This window comes from Perca flavescens, chromosome 7 (genome assembly GCF_004354835.1).
Source record: "Perca flavescens isolate YP-PL-M2 chromosome 7, PFLA_1.0, whole genome shotgun sequence".
NCBI classification, from domain to species: domain Eukaryota; kingdom Metazoa; phylum Chordata; class Actinopteri; order Perciformes; family Percidae; genus Perca; species Perca flavescens.
In genome coordinates this window covers 21,198,628-21,219,914 of record NC_041337.1, presented here as the reverse complement: position 1 = coordinate 21,219,914, position 21,287 = coordinate 21,198,628, and the positions used below count along the sequence as shown (strand labels likewise).

The 21,287-nt window shown below is 41.6% G+C and overlaps 1 protein-coding gene across 2 annotated transcripts; it reads right to left on the bottom strand.

Moving 5' to 3' along the window:
- Positions 1-1,099: 1,099 nt before the first annotated feature.
- eno1a (enolase 1a, (alpha)) lies at positions 1,100-11,646 on the bottom strand. Of its 2 annotated transcripts, none has more exons than XM_028582175.1 (12): positions 11,503-11,646; positions 8,770-8,864; positions 6,684-6,779; positions 6,153-6,211; positions 5,637-5,706; positions 4,792-4,925; positions 4,424-4,646; positions 2,970-3,167; positions 2,228-2,429; positions 2,014-2,122; positions 1,802-1,860; positions 1,100-1,612 (listed from the first exon to the last, which is right to left on the bottom strand). In XM_028582175.1, the coding sequence occupies exons 2-12, from the start codon at positions 8,852-8,854 to the stop codon at positions 1,549-1,551; spliced, it is 1,299 nt and encodes a 432-aa protein (XP_028437976.1). In that variant the 5' UTR covers positions 8,855-8,864; positions 11,503-11,646; the 3' UTR covers positions 1,100-1,548. The 2 variants fall into 2 exon arrangements, with proteins under 2 accessions (XP_028437976.1, XP_028437975.1); XM_028582174.1 differs by lacking the exon at positions 6,153-6,211 and adding an exon at positions 6,467-6,525 and having other exon boundaries at positions 11,503-11,644.
- Between the last annotated feature and the right edge of the window lie 9,641 nt (positions 11,647-21,287).

Below are 21,287 nucleotides of genomic sequence, written 5' to 3'. Positions count from 1 at the left end.
AAGCTGCAGTTAAAGCTAGCAGCACCTTTATTACTAATAAAATACACAATCTGTCTACTTTGCAACTGACCAGCACCTGTTTACTGTGGCCTGTTCAATAGTCCATTAAGGATCAGTTTGCTGATGATTTTAGGTGGCAAACTGCTGGTGTAAGTTTCATAGGCTTTATATTTCTATTGTTATATCCACAGAAACATGCCTATACGATTTGATGAAGCTCAATAAAGTCAACTTTAATAAATGCAATTTTGGTCTAAACTCTTTTCTGCAAGGAACGTCAGTAAAGTGCACTGCATATGTCTGACCACTAGATGGCGAAGGTCTCAAGGAAAAGAAATGAAGCGTTGCAGTTTCTTAGAAACTCATGTATTTTAGGCTACAATCCACACGGTGATATCAATTACAAGTCAACCAGATTTCCTCTCTTATTCTTTTGAACTTTCTGTAAAAATATTGTTAGTTCGTTGTAGCATGAAGATGTGTTGCTAAAGGAAATCTGCAGCAGATGATAGTCACAGGTTGTTTATAGACTAATATATGCTAGGTAGTTTCTTTGTACCAATGATTTGTAATACATCTCCTTGGTGTCGGCTAAACAATGGAGGCAGTTCAGACAGGGCTCACACAAAGTAAATTGGTGTGGCACAGACCCAGCTGGCAATCCCCCCCGGTACCATACCACTGGTGAATAGACCCTCGTTTATCTTGGCAAGGCTCAGTACAAAAAGAGCTTGCAGAGAGCTTCTGGATTCTTTTACCCAAGGGGACAGAAATGGCTTCCCCGAGCACTGAGCTCATGTTTCTGCCTCTCGGTGGCACTCAGATTACATCACACACTTCACACAGACAGGAGCAGTTACTGAGAGAGTGGCCCTTTACTGCAAATACTCTCCTTTTCTCTGTAAGTAAACTATGACTCCTAAAGGATTTGTGATCACAACCTTGTCATAAACTTGATAGTAATCATCATTATTATCTTTCAATTAATATTGGAATTGTTACATTCTGAGACTAAAAGTAGAACAATAATTGAAGCTCTAAAGTAATCCCGCGATTTCCATCAGCACCTGAACATATGGATAAAAAAATAAATCACCAAAATGTTTCAAACCATGTTTATTTTTGCCAACACTTACAGCAACACAAGACCTTGTCATATGAGACACATTGCACATACAGTACTGTCCCTACTGCTTGAGGCAGAGCCGTACTACAGTTACAGTAGCTCAAATACTCAGTGGAAGACCAAAAATCGCTAAAACTCACAAGAAGCTAAACAAAACTCTCACACAGTTACACGGACAAAAGATAGGGACCAACACTATTCAGGAGCTTAAGCATAGTTTGAGGATGAGCTGAGCTGTGGTTGTACTAGGACGTACTGTGGCTTCTCCACCCCACAGACCACAGACTTGGACCTTGGATTTCAGCAGTAATCTCTCCATCTCTTTCTCCAGACAGGGAAGGCAACCTAGTGTGGCGTATAATATATGTGTGGAGATTATTTATGAGCAGTGAACACACAGAGGCCCAAGGAGGTGGACCAGCTCAGATGGGGTGCCTGAAGTTCTGGCCGGCGAAACGGGCCTTGTCGCCGAGCTCCTCTTCAATCCTGGGAGAGAGTGATGACATGATTAAAATAGATGGATCAATAGCCTGAGAAAATCTGCAATATTGTGCCTCTATAGAGCAATGAACACACAACTCATACTGTTGATAAAGTTCAGTGTTAACTGTAAAAATGTGACCAAGCTTTAATTTAGCCATCAGAAATACGCATACGTTTTTGGACGCGACTCACCTGAGCAGCTGGTTGTACTTGGCCAAGCGCTCAGATCGGCAAGGTGCACCTGTCTTGATCTGGGAAAGAAATGAAATGACATATAAGACCCAATCTGTAATGTAAAAACTACACCTATGGTACAGTTTGAATAGTCAGCTAGATCTCAGATCTCATTAGTGACGCCATCCTAATGAAATCAATGTAAAATGACTTGTCTGTTAAGGTTTTACCTGTCCGGTGCAGAGACCGACCACCAGGTCAGCGATGAAGGTGTCCTCTGTCTCTCCAGAGCGATGGCTGACCATCACGCCCCAGCCGTTGCTCTGGGCCATCTTGCAGCTAAAAAATAGACACATATAAGCCATGTTAGCCAGCTTATACTGTAGTTACCATCTTGGTTTTCGGCAACAAGTGTAATCACACTGCTCTGTTGTCGACACTCACGCCTGCAGGGACTCTGTGACGGAGCCGATCTGGTTGACTTTAAGCAGCAGGCAGTTGCAGGACTTTTCAGCCACGCCCTTGGCGATGCGTTTGGGGTTGGTGACTGTGAGGTCATCGCCCACCACCTGGATGCTGGTGCTGGCTGTGAATTTGGTCCACGCCTCCCAGTCATCCTGGTCAAAGGGGTCCTCAATGGACACCACTGTTAGAATGGGAAGGAGGTGAGAGCAGTGTTTCAGCCATTCATAAATCCAAAACGTCAGCACTGATTAAAAAGCCACTGATAGTTATGTACAGAATCCTCAAACCTGCAATGACCACTTGGTGGCAGCAGAATCAAGCTGCTAAATGCTCCACTATGTTCACCAGCTAGCTGCTAAATTGTACAGTAGTGTAGAATGTTTTTTTTTTTTTTTTTTGCGTTTTTGCTGAAAACAGCTGCCTGCTGCGGCCCCAACCAATGCTTATGAGAGCCGTGAGTGAACCAAAACATTACATTTGCGGACACAGACAGCATATGCACATACGATTCTATTTATACTCTACTGTACGTCTCCTTAGGCCCACATGTTGTTTGTACATGTCCTCACATGTATTATTTGAGTCTGTCATTTATGCTTTGCCTTTATCTTGTTAAAGTAAATTGCTCTTTATAATATCTTTGAAATGTTGCAGCTTTGAAATCAGTAAGCAGTAAGAGTTTTAGGGCTGTTAAGAAGAGGGGTATGGGTTAAAAACCCACCGGGGTAATCTTTGACAAAGCTTCTGTAGAGGTCAGCCAGCTGGTCAGGGGAGATGTAGCGGCTGGGGTCATCAGGGGACTTGAAGTCCAGGTCGTACTTGCCACCCTTGTAGAACTCAGAGGCAGCCACATCCATGCCAATAACAATCTTATCGGTGTAGCCGGCCTTTGCGATGGCATTCTTCAGCAGCTCCAGAGCTGAGACAAAAACAACATACTACGATTTTAGCTAATAAAATCCCAACATTCACTTGTCACAAATGAGTCACCTCCTAAGACTCCGCTCCACTGGGGCATTTGCCATATCAGCACCTTGAACTGACACTGGAGTCAGAGGCTGCCGTCAGTGCATACGTTACCGAGTTTAGGCCCTGATTTAGAAACCATATGTCGGCCAAAGGGGGACATAATAACTTCACTTCCTTGGGAGGTCTAAGAATGTAATGCTTTTCTGTAATCACACAGTAACTACTTTCTATGATCAACTCTTTCCTGACTTGGGTTGGGTACTGTTCACATTTTTTCCTGGTACCAGTAAATATTTATTAATTTAACTTTTTTTTTTTTTTTTTTAGGAAGTGCTATAGTATAACTAGCAGGAGACAAGTTATAATTGACGTATGTTTGGAGACATTACCTTATTTAATCATTAAATTAATAAATATTTTTGTTTTATCTCTTTTCGGTGTTGTAATTTGTAGACGTCCATAAGCACTCTTACTGCCTGGTAGCAGCAACAGCAGCAGAGAGCAGAAGCCAACAGGCAAGTGTTATTTACATAAACTTCTGGTGTACTTACAAACTTTCCAATCCATCGTTTTATGAGTGCATAACCTATTTGTACTAGTGTAGAAGTTTGGTATCATTTTGGGCATTATTAGTGGGGTCATTTACGAGATACAAGCCTGGATCCATTAGCCCCTGCGCTAAGCTATTCAGCGGATCACGCCAACTCTCCCAATGTTAGACCCAGCTGAAAAAAGCTTCGGGGGGGGGTTGTTTGGCTCGAGGTCATGGTGCAAAGGACCCTAGGGTGAAATTAGTCCGAACCATCACTTTAACCGGCATTGTCGTGACTCACTGTGACTTTAACAAACTGCAGAGTCGACATAGTTTCGTGCCGTCTGCACCGCAGCTCTGCGTGTGCGTGTCCCGTTCTCGGGCAACATGCAGAGAGGACCGATAAGCTTGCCCTTATCCGCTCTCCGGTACCAATATTTGGCATTGTTTGATTTAACGTGAATCGGTCCTCTGTAGTACCGATGTAATTCGGTCAGTACCCCAAAAAGTACCGATTCCGGTACCCAACCCTATTCCTGACAAATGAAAACAACCCTACAACAGTGTCCTAAAATAACAAATAATATATTTAGCTGGATCTCAACTCTGTTGTCTTGCAATGGATTGTTAAAAACAGTGGTTATGGCTCTGATTTAATGTTTTTTTTCTCTCACCTTCCTTGTTCTCCAGGATGTTGGGGGCAAAGCCTCCCTCATCTCCTACATTAGTGGCGTCCTTGCCATATTTCTCCTTGATGACATTCTTCAGGTTGTGGTAGACCTCAGCACCAATACGCATGGCCTCCTTAAAGGTGCTGGCTCCTACAGGCAGGATCATGAACTCCTGCATGGCCAGCTTGTTGCCTGCATGGGAGCCGCCGTTGATGACGTTGAAAGCCTGAAAAGGAAGCAGAGAGGATCGGCTTTCAGCCTAATGGAATCACAACTGAATTTATGATTCTTTGGATCAAACATTAGCGGTCATGTCAGTTAGGCCTTAATGCTAATAAGAGGCAGTTAGGTAAGTTCACGGTCATGCTCACAGGGACAGGAAGGATGACTTCAGGGTTGCCAGCCAGGTCAGCGATGTGGCGGTAGAGGGGAACACCCTTCTCTGCTGCACCAGCCTTGCACACAGCCAGGGAGACGCCCAGGATGGCATTTGCACCAAACTTAGCTGAGGGTAGGGTAGACAAATATTTCAATATATTGTGAATATTGTGTGTAGACTGCATTTATGAAACACTGTCTTCTGATATCTTTATTCTTTGAGCAAAAATCAATAATGCATGACCTTGAAATAATGAGAACTGACTTTTCTGTTGCATAAACACAATGTATGAGTAGAAAGAACTGCACATGCCAGCGACGTTACTTTAAAATAAAAAATAATACGGTGTACTATAAAGTGGATACATTTCACACTTATTATTTATCACTTATTATTTATCACAATATCAACATATATCAAGAAGTAAAACATTTTCTGGGGAGAAACTGTTTATGGATATTATAACCAGGGAGGGATTTTTTGTTTGGTTAATCCTTCAAATGAAATATCATATGACTAATCAAGATAAGAACACATTGATGCAGAAATCTTATTGTCATAAAACAGTTCTGCTCATTGTACTTGCATCATTGCTCACAATAGCCTAATGTACCCAGAGATATTAATAAATGTATGGCTAAATAAAAAAAATTTAAAAAAGACTGTACTATAAATGTGATTTATATATAAATAGTTTTATTCCCAAACCCTTCCTGAAAGTAAATAGATTGTATTATATTGATAGTATAATATTATTAATGATATCTCACAAAATTGCACTGATCTTGTCAGGCCAGTTATAGTATATATGTATTATTGCATAAAGTAGCATCTTACATTTGTTTTCTGTGCCATCCATGTCCAGCATCAACTGGTCGATCTTGCCCTGCTCAATAACGCTCACATCCTGGATTAGACAAAACAAAGTTATATTGTACATTTGGAAACAAAAGATTAATAACTAGGTTTAATTCTGGCTAGTTAATTCAGAAAAACACACTCAAATAATGTTAAAATAATCACAGCATCTGAGAAATATATCACTGAAGCTCTGCTAATGCAACGGTTTATAGATACTTAAGATATCATTTTTTTTTATAAATAAACAATGAGGTCATTGTTAAATAGGAACAACAATCAACTGCTTAACATGTCAGTTTTATGAAATGTCTTGGTTTTAAAAATCATACAGTTAGTCACTTGGCGATTGTCAGTACTGCTGCCGATGTTAGATGTTTTTCCTGTTGTATTTTCAACATACATAAATAATGAATTCAAGAAACTGATTAAGGCTTGGTTTGGGCTCGTGACACTAGCACACAGTAATATTAGTCAAACAATAAATGGTCCTACCTTGCTAACCAGTGCAGGTGCAATTGTTTTATTGATATTCTCTACAGCTTTTGAGACACCTGCAAAGGACAAGCAGACCATAACTGACTCAGACAGGAGAAGACCATGCAGAGCAGGCGGGACAGATGACCACAGAGGAAAGTAAAATATTATTAAGCCTTCTATGATTGTGCTCAGTATTTTTTTCTCTCTTTAAATCTGTGAACATCTGTTAGTGCCCGTCAAGGTTAGTTTCCAAAGGCAAAGCCATTCTTCATGCTGCTGTGTGCACCGACATGTAAGAGAGTCATCCTGTTATTTCACACTTTATTTACCTGGTTACACAATGCAGGGGCCAAGAATTCATTTACATATTTAACTGCTCTTTTGACTCCTAACAGGAGGAAGAAAGATGGAAAGTAAATGGAAATAAAGAAGGAAGAATCAAGGACAGACAACAGAATGTATAGTAGTTTTGAAATGACATGAAAGATAGCTACAGAATAGACGTGAGCAGAAAGTTTAGAGTGGGAATCAGTGAAGACGGCTTACCTTTGCCCATATAGCGGGTTTTGTCATTGTCACGGAGCTCCAGAGCCTCATAGATGCCTGTGGAGGCACCGCTAGGCACTGCAGCTCTGAAAAGACCTTGGAGACACAGAGGACATTTTGCAACAGTCATTTCCTAAAGTGCTGTGTCATGTCCAACAAGCCAACAAAGGACTCACTGCAGTTTGATTCATGTTGAAATGTAATTTTCCATATCACCCCTTACTGTGAAAACCATAACTAAACTATGTGATTACTCTGTGATACTTACAACACAGACTTTGCGGACATAAACATGTCTGACAACGTATTAAAGAAGAATTTTACTGCTGGAAAGAGGGTCTTTTTTTTAATACAACGGGGCTGTCGATGCATTAGAATGGCGCACACATCCTGAGAAAACAGTAAAGAAGCTGTGATATTCCCTCTCGCTTAAAAACTACCAGAATGCACAGCACCGCACTGGACCAATTAAAGATCCCTCTGGTGGGTGACATATTAAAAGCTTGTCGAGCTTGTCCGTATTGACTAGTGATGGACCGATTTGGGCTGACTAATGCCATTTTGAAATGATCGGTATCGGCCAATGCCTGCACTCACAAGCCCGAAAAATGTCTGCAGACACTTCTGTGATGCAACAGTGGGAGACAGGCTGCCAACGGAGCATGTGCAGTGCAGCGGTGGAAGGATGCCAAGCCACGCCCATACATAAGAGGATGGCCATTTTGGATTCAACCAAGTGAGGAGAAATTTGGGATGAGCAAAAATCCATTTAGTTTGCTCAGTGGACCGGCAGAGATGGTGTGTGTCTGAGGGGATTTAGGGCTTAGCCCATGGGTTCAGGCTTAGCAAATCATCTGCATCAAGACATCACCTTGCTGCAGCTGGCGGAGCTGGCAACAGTCCATCAGGCTATAAACTGAACTGGCGTACTGTCACATCATAATAACATTTTATCTGGATAAAAACCATGGCCCAAACACAAAACTAGAGCATAAAACAGGAACAGTGACTGTAAATGTCCAGATTACCTGAGCTACTGAAATGATATTGTTTAAACAACAAGCATAGGAGATTTTCTTGTATGACTGTGACCAAGAGGCAAGCTGGTTACATAACACAGCAAAACACAGATTTGCTCTGGGTGCAGTACACTCGCTTTGATCTGTGCCGTTAATGATGCCAAAATAGGCCTGGCGGACTTAAAAGGGAATCTTGTCAAAAAAAAAAAAAGGAATAAAAAAGGTGCTATTTACAGTAAACTGGAGCACTTAGCAAACATCCCAACTTAATGAAAAGATGACAGGGCTGCAGAATAGAGCAGCCAATTTCCAGCCAATGTAGTTCAGACAGTGTAGCCTGTTCCACTCAATTCCATGTCAATGGTCATTGAGGTTGCTTCATTAACATTCTCAGGACATTTCATTGGGTTGAGCTGATCTTTTGTTTTAGCGCTCAGAACAGAACAGCTTGCCAAAAAAAACTTCAATCAAAGTCAGGCTATTAGTTAATTGGATAAAATGATCTCAACTGTAGCCAGACGTGTCAAACATTGCAGAGTTTGGATGTTTTATGCTCAGCAGCTTCATTATGTGATCTAGCATACAATTACGTGAGGGGATACTGTAGATATAATTTACACAACATATCTACCTTGCATGGATTCAACTCAACTCAGAAGTACCTACTGTATGAGCTATCTTTGCTCCCAAACAGGAACCATTACAGTAACAGTGCTGTAGAAACAGTGTGATATTACAGGAGCTATTTTCACACATCCACCATCTGATCTGATCCACTCTGGATCCACTATACAGTGTAGGGCAACACACTAGCTTGACCATTCTAATCTACAATTTAACTGGTTTTCACTAGCTAGGTAATTGGGCAAAACACGAAAAAAGTATAAAACTTTGCTTCCAATATGATGCAGCATTACACTTCAAGTTATAAATACGTTCAAATTACCTGTTAGAGGTTGAACATGCACTAAAATTTTATTTGTAACAGCCATCTAGTTGTGCCACCCTTGACCACCATTTCTAAACTCATAAATTAGATGAAAACATATATATTAATTGTACAGTACCTTTCTTGGTGTACAGATCAACCTCCACAGTGGGGTTGCCACGAGAGTCAAAAATCTCACGAGCGTGAATCTTCAGGATGGACATGGTTCTGGATCTGTGGATAAAACGACAGGGAAGAGACATCAGTATAGTGCTGCTCCACAGGCCAAGCAGACACACGGCTGTACGGTTACTTACTGAATTTAAGCTTCAAGTCAAAACAGTGAGTTGGCAATATATTTAATGCACAATGACAACACGCTGGACAAAATGTAATCTAATTTATAGCTTGAGTTTGGAGATAGAGGAATTAACCGTCTAATGGATTCTCTAATTCAACATATATATATGAGCCGTGCACACCTCCGGAACCGACTGATGTAGGCTGGCCAGGATAAGAGATATATTAGTCACAAAAGGGCGTGGCTTATGAAGCAATCTCTGCAAGCAGGGGCTGTTCTAGACCTTTTTAAAAGGAGGGGCCAGGCTGGGGCCACATGCACGATTTTAGGGGTACCAAATATACAAAGCACAAGTGTTACGTACCACCAATCCTCCATAGATTTGGTTCTACAATAGACTTAACAATATACATATAACAATAAAACACAAGAATACTCATTTAGTCCTAATCTAAATTTTATGTATCACTGCAAATGAATAATATCCCCTCTTTGGGGATAAAGGTGGGGTTAAAATGTATGAAAATATTCTGTAATATTACAGAGGCCCTGGCAAACCTTGCCCCTCCTCCATAGAACCACCCCTGTCTATTCAGTTTTCCTAATATAACGGATTACAAAGCAATATTGCAAAATGCTTGCAAAACTGAGTTGAGAAACAGAACTCTTGATAACAGTAGTGAATAGTAGCACAATACATGTTTGGCTTCTTTTTGTCCAAGTTGTACTGTACTGATATGGGTTAAAGTCCTGAGTAGTGGTGTAATCTCAGTGAGCCTTCGTTATCTCTCAAATTTCGAGTACTGGAGGTCAGAAAAGGTTTTATGCAGAAAGCCTGGCCATGGACTCCTGATGTGCCATTGATTTTCATTTGTTTTATCTAACTTGCCCTGTATCCATGCACTTACTTGCTCATCTACCCACTCAGAATGCATGAGTGAACTCTGAGTACAGCCTCCATAGCTAAACTAGAGTACAGCAGAATCAATGGAAAATCCTCTGTCCTTAAAAGTCTATGTGGAAACTTGCCACTGGCAACAGCAAAGAGGCAAAATCACCTAAACAGACACACACAGACCCTCCTGTTCAGCTAAATGGAAATATTTTACAGTTGACTGGGGCTGGGTATTGGACATCAATACTAATACTATTGACCAATCGTACATGATTTAAATAACATTATTAGTTTAGGCTGTTTTATCTAGGCAAAGTTCTTGTAAACTTGTGTTGTTTTTAGAATTTGGGCTTCTTCTGTTAAAATGAGGAATGTATAGAAAAACATGCTAATATTTTACAAAGTAAGGTATGCAAAAAGGTACAGAATGGTAACCGAATCTCAGAAGTTTCATCTGATAACCCCATACTAAAATTCACCACCCCTACTGAATTGGTAACAGAAACAACATTAGATCAATATATGAACCCATTAATTTAAATATCTTTGGGTTAAGCTTGTTGTAGAAAAAAGCTATTTGAAGAAATTATTTTCTGCCATTTTATTGATTGATAAATTAAGAGAGTAATCGGACAAATTGAGCGGTAATGAAAATAATTGTTAGTGGCAGCCCCAACTTAAAATACATACACTATGTTTCTCTCATGGATGTCTCGCATGCATATACAGTCAATTTATATTCCTTTTTTTCACTGCCAGATTAATGCATACAGTATGTGAAGAGCAAGGAGGTAAGCTGGCAGCACAAAATGGCACCCACAGATAAATAAATAATTGAGGATTGATACCTGATATATGTGTACGCATGCTAGTTTGGCTTGATCCTCAATTAAGCTACAATAGGATTTGCCAGCAAGCCATATCTGTGTGTTAACAATCTGTTTAATTCATTTATTAAAAAATACCTTTGAAACTGCAGTAATACACTTACAATCTACCTAGCTGAGTGACATTGTATAAAAGTATAATCTGCGTCTGCAAAGTAGAGAAATGACTAACCATCACAAAGAGACACACGGAGTGTAATTTTACAACGTAGAGTAATTTTCCTACAACCTGTGGACACACCCCCACGTCTGCTGCAAGCAACTGTTGAGTTAGCTCACTGCCTGAGCATGAGCCAGCATGTGTAGCCAGTCTTTACAGAAAAATGGACTTTACGGTCCTTTACAGCTTTGGACAAAAACAAAATACACAAATAACGTTAATTATGATAGCGGTTCTTAAGGAAGGAGACTGCTGGAAGTTGGACTTGCAACTTGACGCTCTTTTTTCCCCACACACCCTGCAGCTCTAAATGGAGTGACATCTCGCCAGCTGACGGGCTGATTTAAAAATAGACGGTGGGCTACAAACTATAAGCCCCACAACCAACAAGTGAGAAATAAGCTGGTGTCTATAATCAACGATAATAAATAAAAAAGTATCCGCTAACACAATGACAATACTTTGACATTACCGTCGTGTAAGAGGAACATCATAGGCCTACACATTTATAAATGAAGAAAAGTAGCCTAGTTTATATTAGCACACACGGTCTTAGAATAGGCTCTTTAAATCTTAATATATGTTGTCCTATACAAAATAAAAAACAGAAATAACGATATAAAAGTTACCTTTTCCGGGCCTAACTGTGTGCAAGGGCAGTGCTGTCTCTCTCTCGTGCGGGCAAGCGGAGAAGGCGCTTGTGACGTTTCGGGCTCAATGATAAGTGGACGGAATCAGGAAGAAACGGGCAACGGAGCTACGCCATTGGCTGGTACTGGCTCACGAGGCAGACTCAATGGGCAGACTAGTGCGAGGAAGGATGCACGTCCACCATCACATCACATCCCAAAATGAGGACGAAGAGGATGCGGATGTTTTAAATCTTTGCAAAAGCATCACTTTTGATAAAAAAAAAACAACAACATATAAACATACAGAAAGCAAGGATGTTTGATTTTAGGTGAATTATGGAAAATAGATTTTTTTTCCGTGTGAGAATAAAAGAGGCAGTATGCGGAAATATGACGCATTTTGAGTACGTGCAGAGAAGCAGGCAGGGATCTCAGACGCAGTGGTTACTTGTTGGTCACATGTCACTTGCCGTCACGTTTTTTGGCAATGACTTTTCTTTTCCCATCACGAATATAAAAAAATGGTGTGTGTGGTTTCTTAAAACGTCAAACACCAAGAAAGCGTTAATGTGGTGATTTGCAAGTCAGAATAGGTCTAGACATCTAGAGTAAAAAGAACTGGTTGAAAAATGAACCTTAGTTTCAACAGCATTTTAACAACTGTAGCCTATACTAGGCCTAGCTTTAACATGACCTGCGTCACAAAATACGCTATCTCTAAATGCTGCTGAAACATGAATGGAGCCTTATGTATAACGTAGACATCTAAAACTTTCACTTTTCAACCAAATGCATCCCAGTTTGGGCCTAAGTATAGGCTAGGCGTTTTTGATCTGCAAACCAATACACCAAAATACACTATGATCCCAGAATAAACCCATTTAAGATGTTTCTGCTTTTTATTGTATGTGTTTTAAAACGTGTTTTCCCTTCAGAGTATAAGCTACTTGCATTTGCACAATTAAGTATTTTAAAGGATGATTGCACCGGTAATGCATGTGGACATTGACGTAATGAATCAAAGCACGAGTGAATAGTGGGTTTCCCCTTACACATCTGTCTCATCAGTACAGGACATGGTTTCATGCAGCTGCGCAGTGCAGTTGGAGCGAGCAGCATCCATGACAGATCAGAGCTGCTGGAGCTACAGTGCTGCAGTGACCTTGACTCTTCTGTCAGTGTTAAATCCAACTGCGCCATCTGCTGCCCACATGCTCTCATTAAAATGTCTCCTGCAGCAGACGTGCACGTTTGAAAGGAGTTCCTTATAAATATAAGGATTGAGGAATATATTGACTCAGTATTTTTTATCCAGTACCCATTTCTTCCATTTTTTTTCAAATAAAATGTATTTTCTTTTAATTTGAATGAATGAGCTGGTGTATTATAGCAGTTATATTGGCAGCAATGGGGAAATATCAAAAATAAACTTCATGTAGTCTACTCTGGGCTGAGATTTGTAACTATATGATTTAAGGACTGTAGTGGAAAAATATTCAAAACATTTATTTAATTAAAAAGCAATACCACACTAAAAAAATTCTAATTTACAAGTAAACGTTCTGCATTCAACATCTTACTTAATAAAATTAGAGGTATTAGCATCAAAATGTACTGAAGTAAAAGTACTCATTACGCAGAAGGTAAGTGTTATATTATTGTACTACTGGATCATTATGGATGGATTAATATGTGAGCAGTATTTTGATGTTAAAGTTGGTTGAACAAATTTCACTACTATTTCATATACTGTTGTTTAATCTATAAGAATGCATTATATTTTATAAATTGATCATATGTTTTGAATGTAAAAGTTTAATCTGCATAGTCATTATTTCAGTCGTCAGATAAATGCAGTGCAGTAAAAAAAAAAGTAGTATAGCATAAAATAGTAAGTTATAAACTGTTCTTAGGCAGGCCTACAGTGCTTCAGTAAATTTACTTCCTGTTTTCCTAGAATATCACTTTAGGCTCTGGTAACTTGTGATGAGCATATATATTTTTGTATTTTGTAGACTGAATTGGTGATCATGTGATCAATACAACAATTTAATGATTAGTTGTTAGGATAATTATTTAACAAAGAATGGACAAAAACGTGGCTAGTTTGGCTCAGTTGGTAGAGCAGGCACACATATATGTAGAGGTTTATACCTCGACGCAGAGGTAAAGGGGTTTGAGACTGACCTGTGACGATTTCCTGCATGTCTTCTCCCCCTTTCTCACCTGGCTGTCCTGTCCATTAAAGGCAGAAAAGCCTCTTTAAAAAAATGGACAAATATCACTGGAGTTCTCTTTTAGTTTGTTTTCACTTGCACAAGCAGCAGGGGTGGATCTACAGGGGGCAAGGGGGGGCAGCTGACCCCCCACTGTAGGGCCTTGCCCCCCCCCAGCTGCCCCCCTAACTTTGGCGTTCAAAAAACTTTGCTTGTAAAAACAAACTGCCACTATGTGCACAGGCTTCTTAAAACATTGAAACAAACAATTAATTTATATTAATTCATAATAAATAATAATTGTAGATGTAATCTTAGCCCCCTGCCCCTCAAACGTGCAGAGCGGCGTTCGCACATTCTGGCTCACACACACACACACACACAGCGAGTCTGCTGCGGTGTGGTGGCCCTGCATCCCGGCAAAGACTGGAGCGACTGAGCCGAGCCTTGGAAAGTGAAGTCAGTTTCCCCAGGTGAAGTTAAAACACACGTTTCATCTAAAGTTAAATTTGTAATAAATGTAATGTCTGCTAAAGGCGAGTCAGCAACAACAGCGCGTCCATTACGTTAGCCAAAAGTCAAATCGCTCCCTCCTGGTTTGTAAGCGCATTCTGCTGTTTGATTAGTTTGATTTCAGTAAAGACAAGAAGAGCATAATACAAAATATTACAAACTGGCATGTTTGAATTCATAACGTTTACAGAGGGTCGCCGTTTCGGTGGCGTTACGTTACAACACATTACACAGTGCTTGCTGAGACCGATCATTTGTATATGATTAGTTAAGGAGTAGGCTACTATAAAATCCACTTCCTCTCACATATCACGGCAATACGACTGCACAAATTAAACCAGGCAACATCCTTTACTGTCAAACTGGGAAAACAACAAATACAACGGGGTTAAGAAGGCTAGTCTAGGGTGACCATATTTTGATTTCCAAAAAAGAGGACACTCGGCCTGGCCTTGAGACAAATCCAGACAGTGGTGATTCTCAGAGGTTAATGAACATTCTTTATTATGCCTCAATTGTGCAAAAATAACTTCTGTAATCAAATAAAATCTGTAACAACATGTAATAAAATAATCGCTCTCTTTTAAAATAAATAAATAATGTGAAATAATGTTCTAAATATGACCTCTTCTGTGTTAGAAAATCCAGCTTCAACAAAATATCTCTTAATACCTTTTCAATGTAATAAGATAAATAATAAAGACACTGTTACAGAGACTGGAACACTTAGTTGGCATTAAAGGAATCGCACTAAGCTGGTTTAAGTCCTATTTCTCTGAACGATCCCAATTTGTTAATGTTAATGATAAACCCTCCAAGCACGCTAAAGTTAGCCATGGCGTTCCTCAAGGCTCAGTGCTTGGACCAATTCTATTCTCCTTATATATGCTTCCTCTAGGTAATATTATTAGGAAACACTCGATTAACTATCACTGTTACGCAGACGATACCCAATTATATCTGTCAATTAAGCCAGATGAAAGTGGTCAGTTAGCAAGACTTCAAACGTGTATTGAGGATATAAAATCCTGGATGACCCGCAATTTCCTGATGTTAAACTCAGACAAAACTGAAGTTATTGTGATAGGACCAACGCACCACCGAACTTCGTTTTCGAAAGATATAGTTACTCTGGATGGTATTACCCTGGCCTCCAGCACTGCTGTCAGAAATCTAGGAGTTATTTTTGATCAGGATATATCCTTCAACGATCACTTAAAACAAACCTCAAGAATAGCCTATTTCCATCTTCGTAACATTGCCAAAATTAGGAATATCCTGTCTCAAAACGATGCTGAAAAACTTGTCCATGCATTCGTTACTTCTAGACTAGATTACTGCAATTCCTTATTATCAGGTTGCCCAAATAAGTCCCTTAAGACTCTCCAACTGATCCAGAATGCTGCAGCACATGTTCTGACGAGAACTAAGAGAAGAGATCATATTTCTCCTGTATTAGCTTCTCTGCATTGGCTTCCAGTGAAATATAGGATCGAATTTAAAATCCTCCTCCTGACTTACAAAGCTCTAAATGGTCAAGCACCATCATACTTAGAAGAGCTCATAGTACCTTATTGTCCCACTAGAGCACTGCGCTCCCAGAATGCGGGGCTACTTATGGTTCCTAGAGTCTCTGGAAGTAGACTGGGGGCCAGGGCCTTCAGCTATCAGGCTCCAGTATTGTGGAACCAGCTCCCAGTCTGGGTTCGAGGAGCAGACACCGTCACCACATTTAAGAGTAAACTGAAAACCCAACTCTTTGATAAAGCTTATAGTTAAGGAGTGAGGAGTTGCAGCGTCCACCTAACCCGGCCCACCTGCTTCTCCTCGTAGTCATCAGTTTATATACTGTATAATTAATAATCTAGCGAGAGTAGAGGGAGGCAGGCCAGTACAGCCCGATCCGGTTGGGGAGAGTTCTAGCCCGACCAGGCTCCTCTCTTTAACCTGCCTCTCTTAAGTTATGCTATTACAATTCTAGACTGCCGGGGAGGCTGTTCCTCCCTAAGACACACTGAGCTGCTCTCTCATCTCTACTTGTTACTTTTGTATGCATCCTGTCCAAGAAATGCTTGCTTGTTACTAATCTAGCTCTGGGGAGTTTACTCCCCGGAGTCCTTATGTTTCTTCTTCGCAGAGCTATGCTCTGCGATTCTCGGCATTTCCCGGCCGCTTCCTGCTGCGTCCTGCTGCGTCCTGCTGCACCCGCCGCACCCACCCGTGCTCTGCAGCGCCACGTTACATCCCGCAACGCCCTGCTGTGATGTTCCTATGCACAGAGTAGTCAGGATCCGGTATAGGAGACTGCACTACTCAGTATGACACGATGTGCCCTGCTATGACATGAACTTCCACGATAACCTTCGAAGTCACTGTGACTTCTAATGTGACTGTTATCACCACTGTTCATCACGCCCCCAACCGGCCCGTCAGACTAGTCTTGTTTTATGGTTGTAAGTGGACTGAAGTTTATACTTGTGCGCTAGTGTGTGCGTCGAGACGGCGTGTGTGTGTGTGTGTGTGTGTGTGTGGGGGGGGGAGGGGGGAGTGGGTGATATAGAGCGGGGGAGAAGTGAGAGTGACAGCGAGCGAGTCCTACCGACTCTAGAGTCATCTCTAGAGTCATATAGTGATAGAAACAAAGTGTCTCCCCTGTGTTTTCTGACCACGGTGGGAAATCTTTAGCAGGAAACGCTTCGGCATTGTGTAATGCTGCTCCGCTGTCTGCCCTGGTCCCTGTCTAGCTGCCCTGGTCCCTGTCTGTCTGCCCTGGTCCCTGTCTGTCTGCCCTGGTCCCTGTGTATGTGCGCGTTGCAGAGCCGCTCACAAGGCAGCCTCTCGGGAATTACGTCACACAACAAAGTAGCCTACCGTAGTATTGTGTTGAGCAAAGTGCCAGTCAATTTAAGTACACGCTTATTGGTCCCATGAAAAACAGCGAAAACCGGACATTTTAATGAATTTATAAACCCCCCTGGACGCCGACAGTAGGTAAAAAGTGGACATGTCCGGGCAAAAGAGGACGTTTGGTCACCCTAGGCTAGTCTAAACATAACTGATGTGTGCATGTAATAAATCTCGTCTGATGTTATGTTTTTTAGGCTACTTATATTAGCTACAGGGCCGTAGCTGGAGATATTAGCTGAAGCCTAAAAGTGGGGATATTGCCAGCCAAGAAAATCCTGAGATGTGCACAGGAGGAAGAGAAGGAGGGAAATGAAGAAGGAGAAGACAGGAAACTGGAGAGACCAGGCAGGTCAGAGCAGGAGAAGACCACAGAAGGGGTTGCAGAAATGAGTGAAAGAGAAGAGGGAAAGGACAGTGAGGGATGAAGAGGAGGCTGCAGGTTCAGAGAGAGGGACAGAGGCAGAGAGTGATCAGGAGGAGGCAGATGAAGATGACAGAGAGGAAGAGGAGGCTGCAGTTACCCCTGGACCATATGGTTGGTTTATATTCTCCTTACATATAAATTGCAGTACAGTAACATAACATGTCGTGACATGACCTTTTTTTTTGCGTTTGGCTATTTCCATTCTGTTGTATATGTTATAGGGTTAGATATGTAAATATTTACATATACAACAACAGTTCACTCTTCTCAAGACACTTTACAGATAGAGTAGGTCTAGACCACACTCTTTAAGTTACAAAGACCCAACAATTCTCCAAAGAGCAAGCATTTGGTGCAACAGTGGCGAGGAAGAACGTCCTTTTGGGCAGAAACATCAGACAGATCCAGGGTCTTGGTGGCCGCTGCCGGTTAGATACAGATGGATACAGATATACAGATATAGAGAATTATGATTCATAATAATGGTAATTATAGTAACAAAAAAGATAATGGAACTATGACTAGAAATAATAGTTGTAGCAGTTTAGGGCGTAGCAGGGCGTTGCGGGGCGTAGTAGGGCATAGCAGTTTACGTATGGGGGTTTCCATGTACCGTCTTCCCCTGCCACCCTACCAAGATCTCTCGCTACCCCTTTGCCCCCCCCATGTAAAATTTTCTAGATCCGCCACTGACAAGCAGAGTCAATTTTACAGCACCCAGTAAGTACAGAAAAAAATGACTGACTGTCTGTTCACAGCAGTGTCTTTTTTATAACAATCAGGGAGTGTATTACAAAGGAGATACTGTCTAATTATCTCTAGTCAGGCCTGGCATCTCCTCCACATGCGCTCTGGCCTCAGGGGCATTCTGTGCTTTTCATGAGGTCAGTTAGCTCTCATTATTATCTCATGAGAGGCAGAAATAGTTTGCATTTACTTCAGGAAAATAGTTAAACACTTAAAAGAAAAGTAAGCATAACTTTTCTAACATTAATTGAAAGTAAAAATACTTTTTTCTTCTTTTTCACAGCAGGCTTTTTGACATGTCATAGTATAAAAAGCACTTCTAATAAAAGTAACGATCTGTATCCCAGTAAGCCATGACAATAATAACAATAAGCCAGCATGTACAATACCAGGAATCTGACACTAAAACATTAATAAGTTGTAAGCAAGAATCATTTTTGTTTCTTTTCCCATGTTTGCAGTCTGGCAAAATGCAAAAAAAGGGAAGGCAGACCCATTAGACCAATTTAGTAATGACTTACTAACTTTTATTAGAAAGTGAAATTTGCTGAATTTGCCTCCAGCCTGTCTCCTGCGGTATCTGGAGTTTCTACCACCTGTGTGATAGGCTGTTTCTGGCCCTGGCTGTTTTCTGGCCACCTGTGAAATGGTTGGAGGCATCAGCACTGCCACTCTGCTAATTTGTTGGTCAACATTAGAAAGCTGCACCATGATGTGAAAGAGTTGGTGATCTGTAGCATGTTGCTGTCAGTCAATGTGAAATATTTTCCAATAACCAAAGCACCAGCCCCATGATGTCAGGCGGCCAGGCTGGAGGGGTGGAGGCCAAGCCAAAGCTAAAGCTACATGTTTTTTAGGAATTGGCTAAATATGAACTCCTCCATATGCCCTCTGACTCCAACAAATCCCCAGTTCAGGAATCTACACCTGCTGTGACATTGTCTGAAAATATGACATGCATACATTTCCATTGCTATGATGATGACGACAGTAATATCCCGTTCTTCAGAGAAAGTATGTCCTTGTAAAGTTGTCATTGCCACTGCTGAGCTGCCCTGAGCTTAAGACACCAGTGGTGCTTTTTTAGTGGCTCAGTGGTTGTGCTGGGCAGCTTCCAGGTGTGGACGTGTGCAACTGAGCGAGCAGGGTGTTCCTGGAAAGAGCCTTCATGCTCAGTGGACCCTGGTTAAAAATAGTAAATAAAAACTTAAGACCCATCAATTCTTTCTACAGTGTGCATGTCCTGATCCAGATGTCTCAAACAACAACAAGTATGCAAAATAACTTGAGTCACTGAATAACCAGATAAATTTTTTTATTTTACCACATACACTTGATAAGAAACCCAACTTTTCCTCTTATCTGAGTTTGCATGATTTGTGTGATAGGTTCATGTCTGGACAGATTTTATTTACCAAATTAATTCCCCCAAATATTCTCAACAGTGGTGTGTTTTCACCCCAGAGCAGATGTCAAAATTGCTACTAATGTGGGTCCTCCTCTGGGATTCTCCGACCACAATGTGGTTCATCTGCTCCCTTCATATAGGGCTCCCTTCATATAGGACTGTGCTGCACAGGGACAAGGCGCAGACACGTGAAGTCCAGGTGATAGCTCTCTGGCGCTTCAAGGGGGCTTTGACTGTACGGATTGGTCTGTCTGTCATCCAACAGTATTGATGAACTTTCTGTGACGATAATGTGATCCCATCAAAAACGGTTGCCTCCTATCCTAATAACAAGCCTTGGATCACTAAGGAATTGAAAAATCTGCTTCGGGAGAAGAAGGCGTTTTTTAAAAAGGGTTGATAAAACTGTTTATGCTGGAATTAGGAAAGTAGTTTCTGCTGAAATGGCTAAGGCGTAAACAGAAATACAGGGCTAATTTTGAATCCAAATTCAATGAGTCTGACCTCAGATCTGTCTGGAGTGGTGTGAAATTGCTGACAGGTCTACGTACAAGCTCTAATGATGTCTGTCTAAATGGTTTCACTTCAAATGTGTAGCTGGCAAATGATTTAAATAGATTTTATTTGAGATTTAACTCTGATGATTTTTGTGAGAAAAACAGTAACATGTGTGAACTTGTCAGGGACACCTCTGCTTTTAATATTGATGTCTCTATGGTTGCAAAGCTTTTTAAACAGACTAAGTATACTATACAGTATATAAGACACTGTATATCTGTGTTTATCCATCCATCCATCTTCATCCGCTTATCCGGTGTCGGGTCGCGGGGGGAGCAGCTCCAGCAGGGGACCCCAAACTTCCCTTTCCCGAGCAACATTAACCAGCTCCGACTGGGGGATCCCGAGGCGTTCCCAGGCCAGGTTGGAGATATAATCCCTCCACCTAGTCCTGGGTCTTCCCGAGGCCTCCTCCCAGCTGGACGTGCCTGAACACCTCCCTAGGGAGGCGCCCAGGGGCATCCTTACCAGATGCCCGAACCACCTCAACTGGCTCCTTCGACGCAAAGGAGCAGCGGCTCTCTCCGAGCTCCTCACGGATGACTGAGCTTCTCACCCCTATCTCTAAGGGAGACGCCAGCCACCCTCCTGAGGAAACCCATTTCGCCGCTTGTACCCTGGATCTCGTTCTTTCGGTCATGACCCAGCCTTCATGACCATAGGTGAGGGTAGGAACGAAAACTGACCGGTAGATCGAGAGCTTTGCCTTCTGGCTCAGCTCTCTTTTCGTCACAACGGTGCGATAGATTGAATGCAATACCGCACCCGCTGCGCCCGATTCTCCTACCAATCTCCCGCTCCATTGTCCCCTCACTCGCGAACAAAACCCCAAGGTACTTGAACTCCTTCACTTGGGGTAAGGACTCATTCCCTACCTGGAGAAGGCATTCCATCGGTTTCCTGCTGAGAACCATGGCCTCCGATTTAGAGGTGCTGATCCTCATCCCAACCGCTTCACACTCGGTTGCGAACCCGATCCAGTGAGTGCTGAAGGTCGCAGGCCGATGAT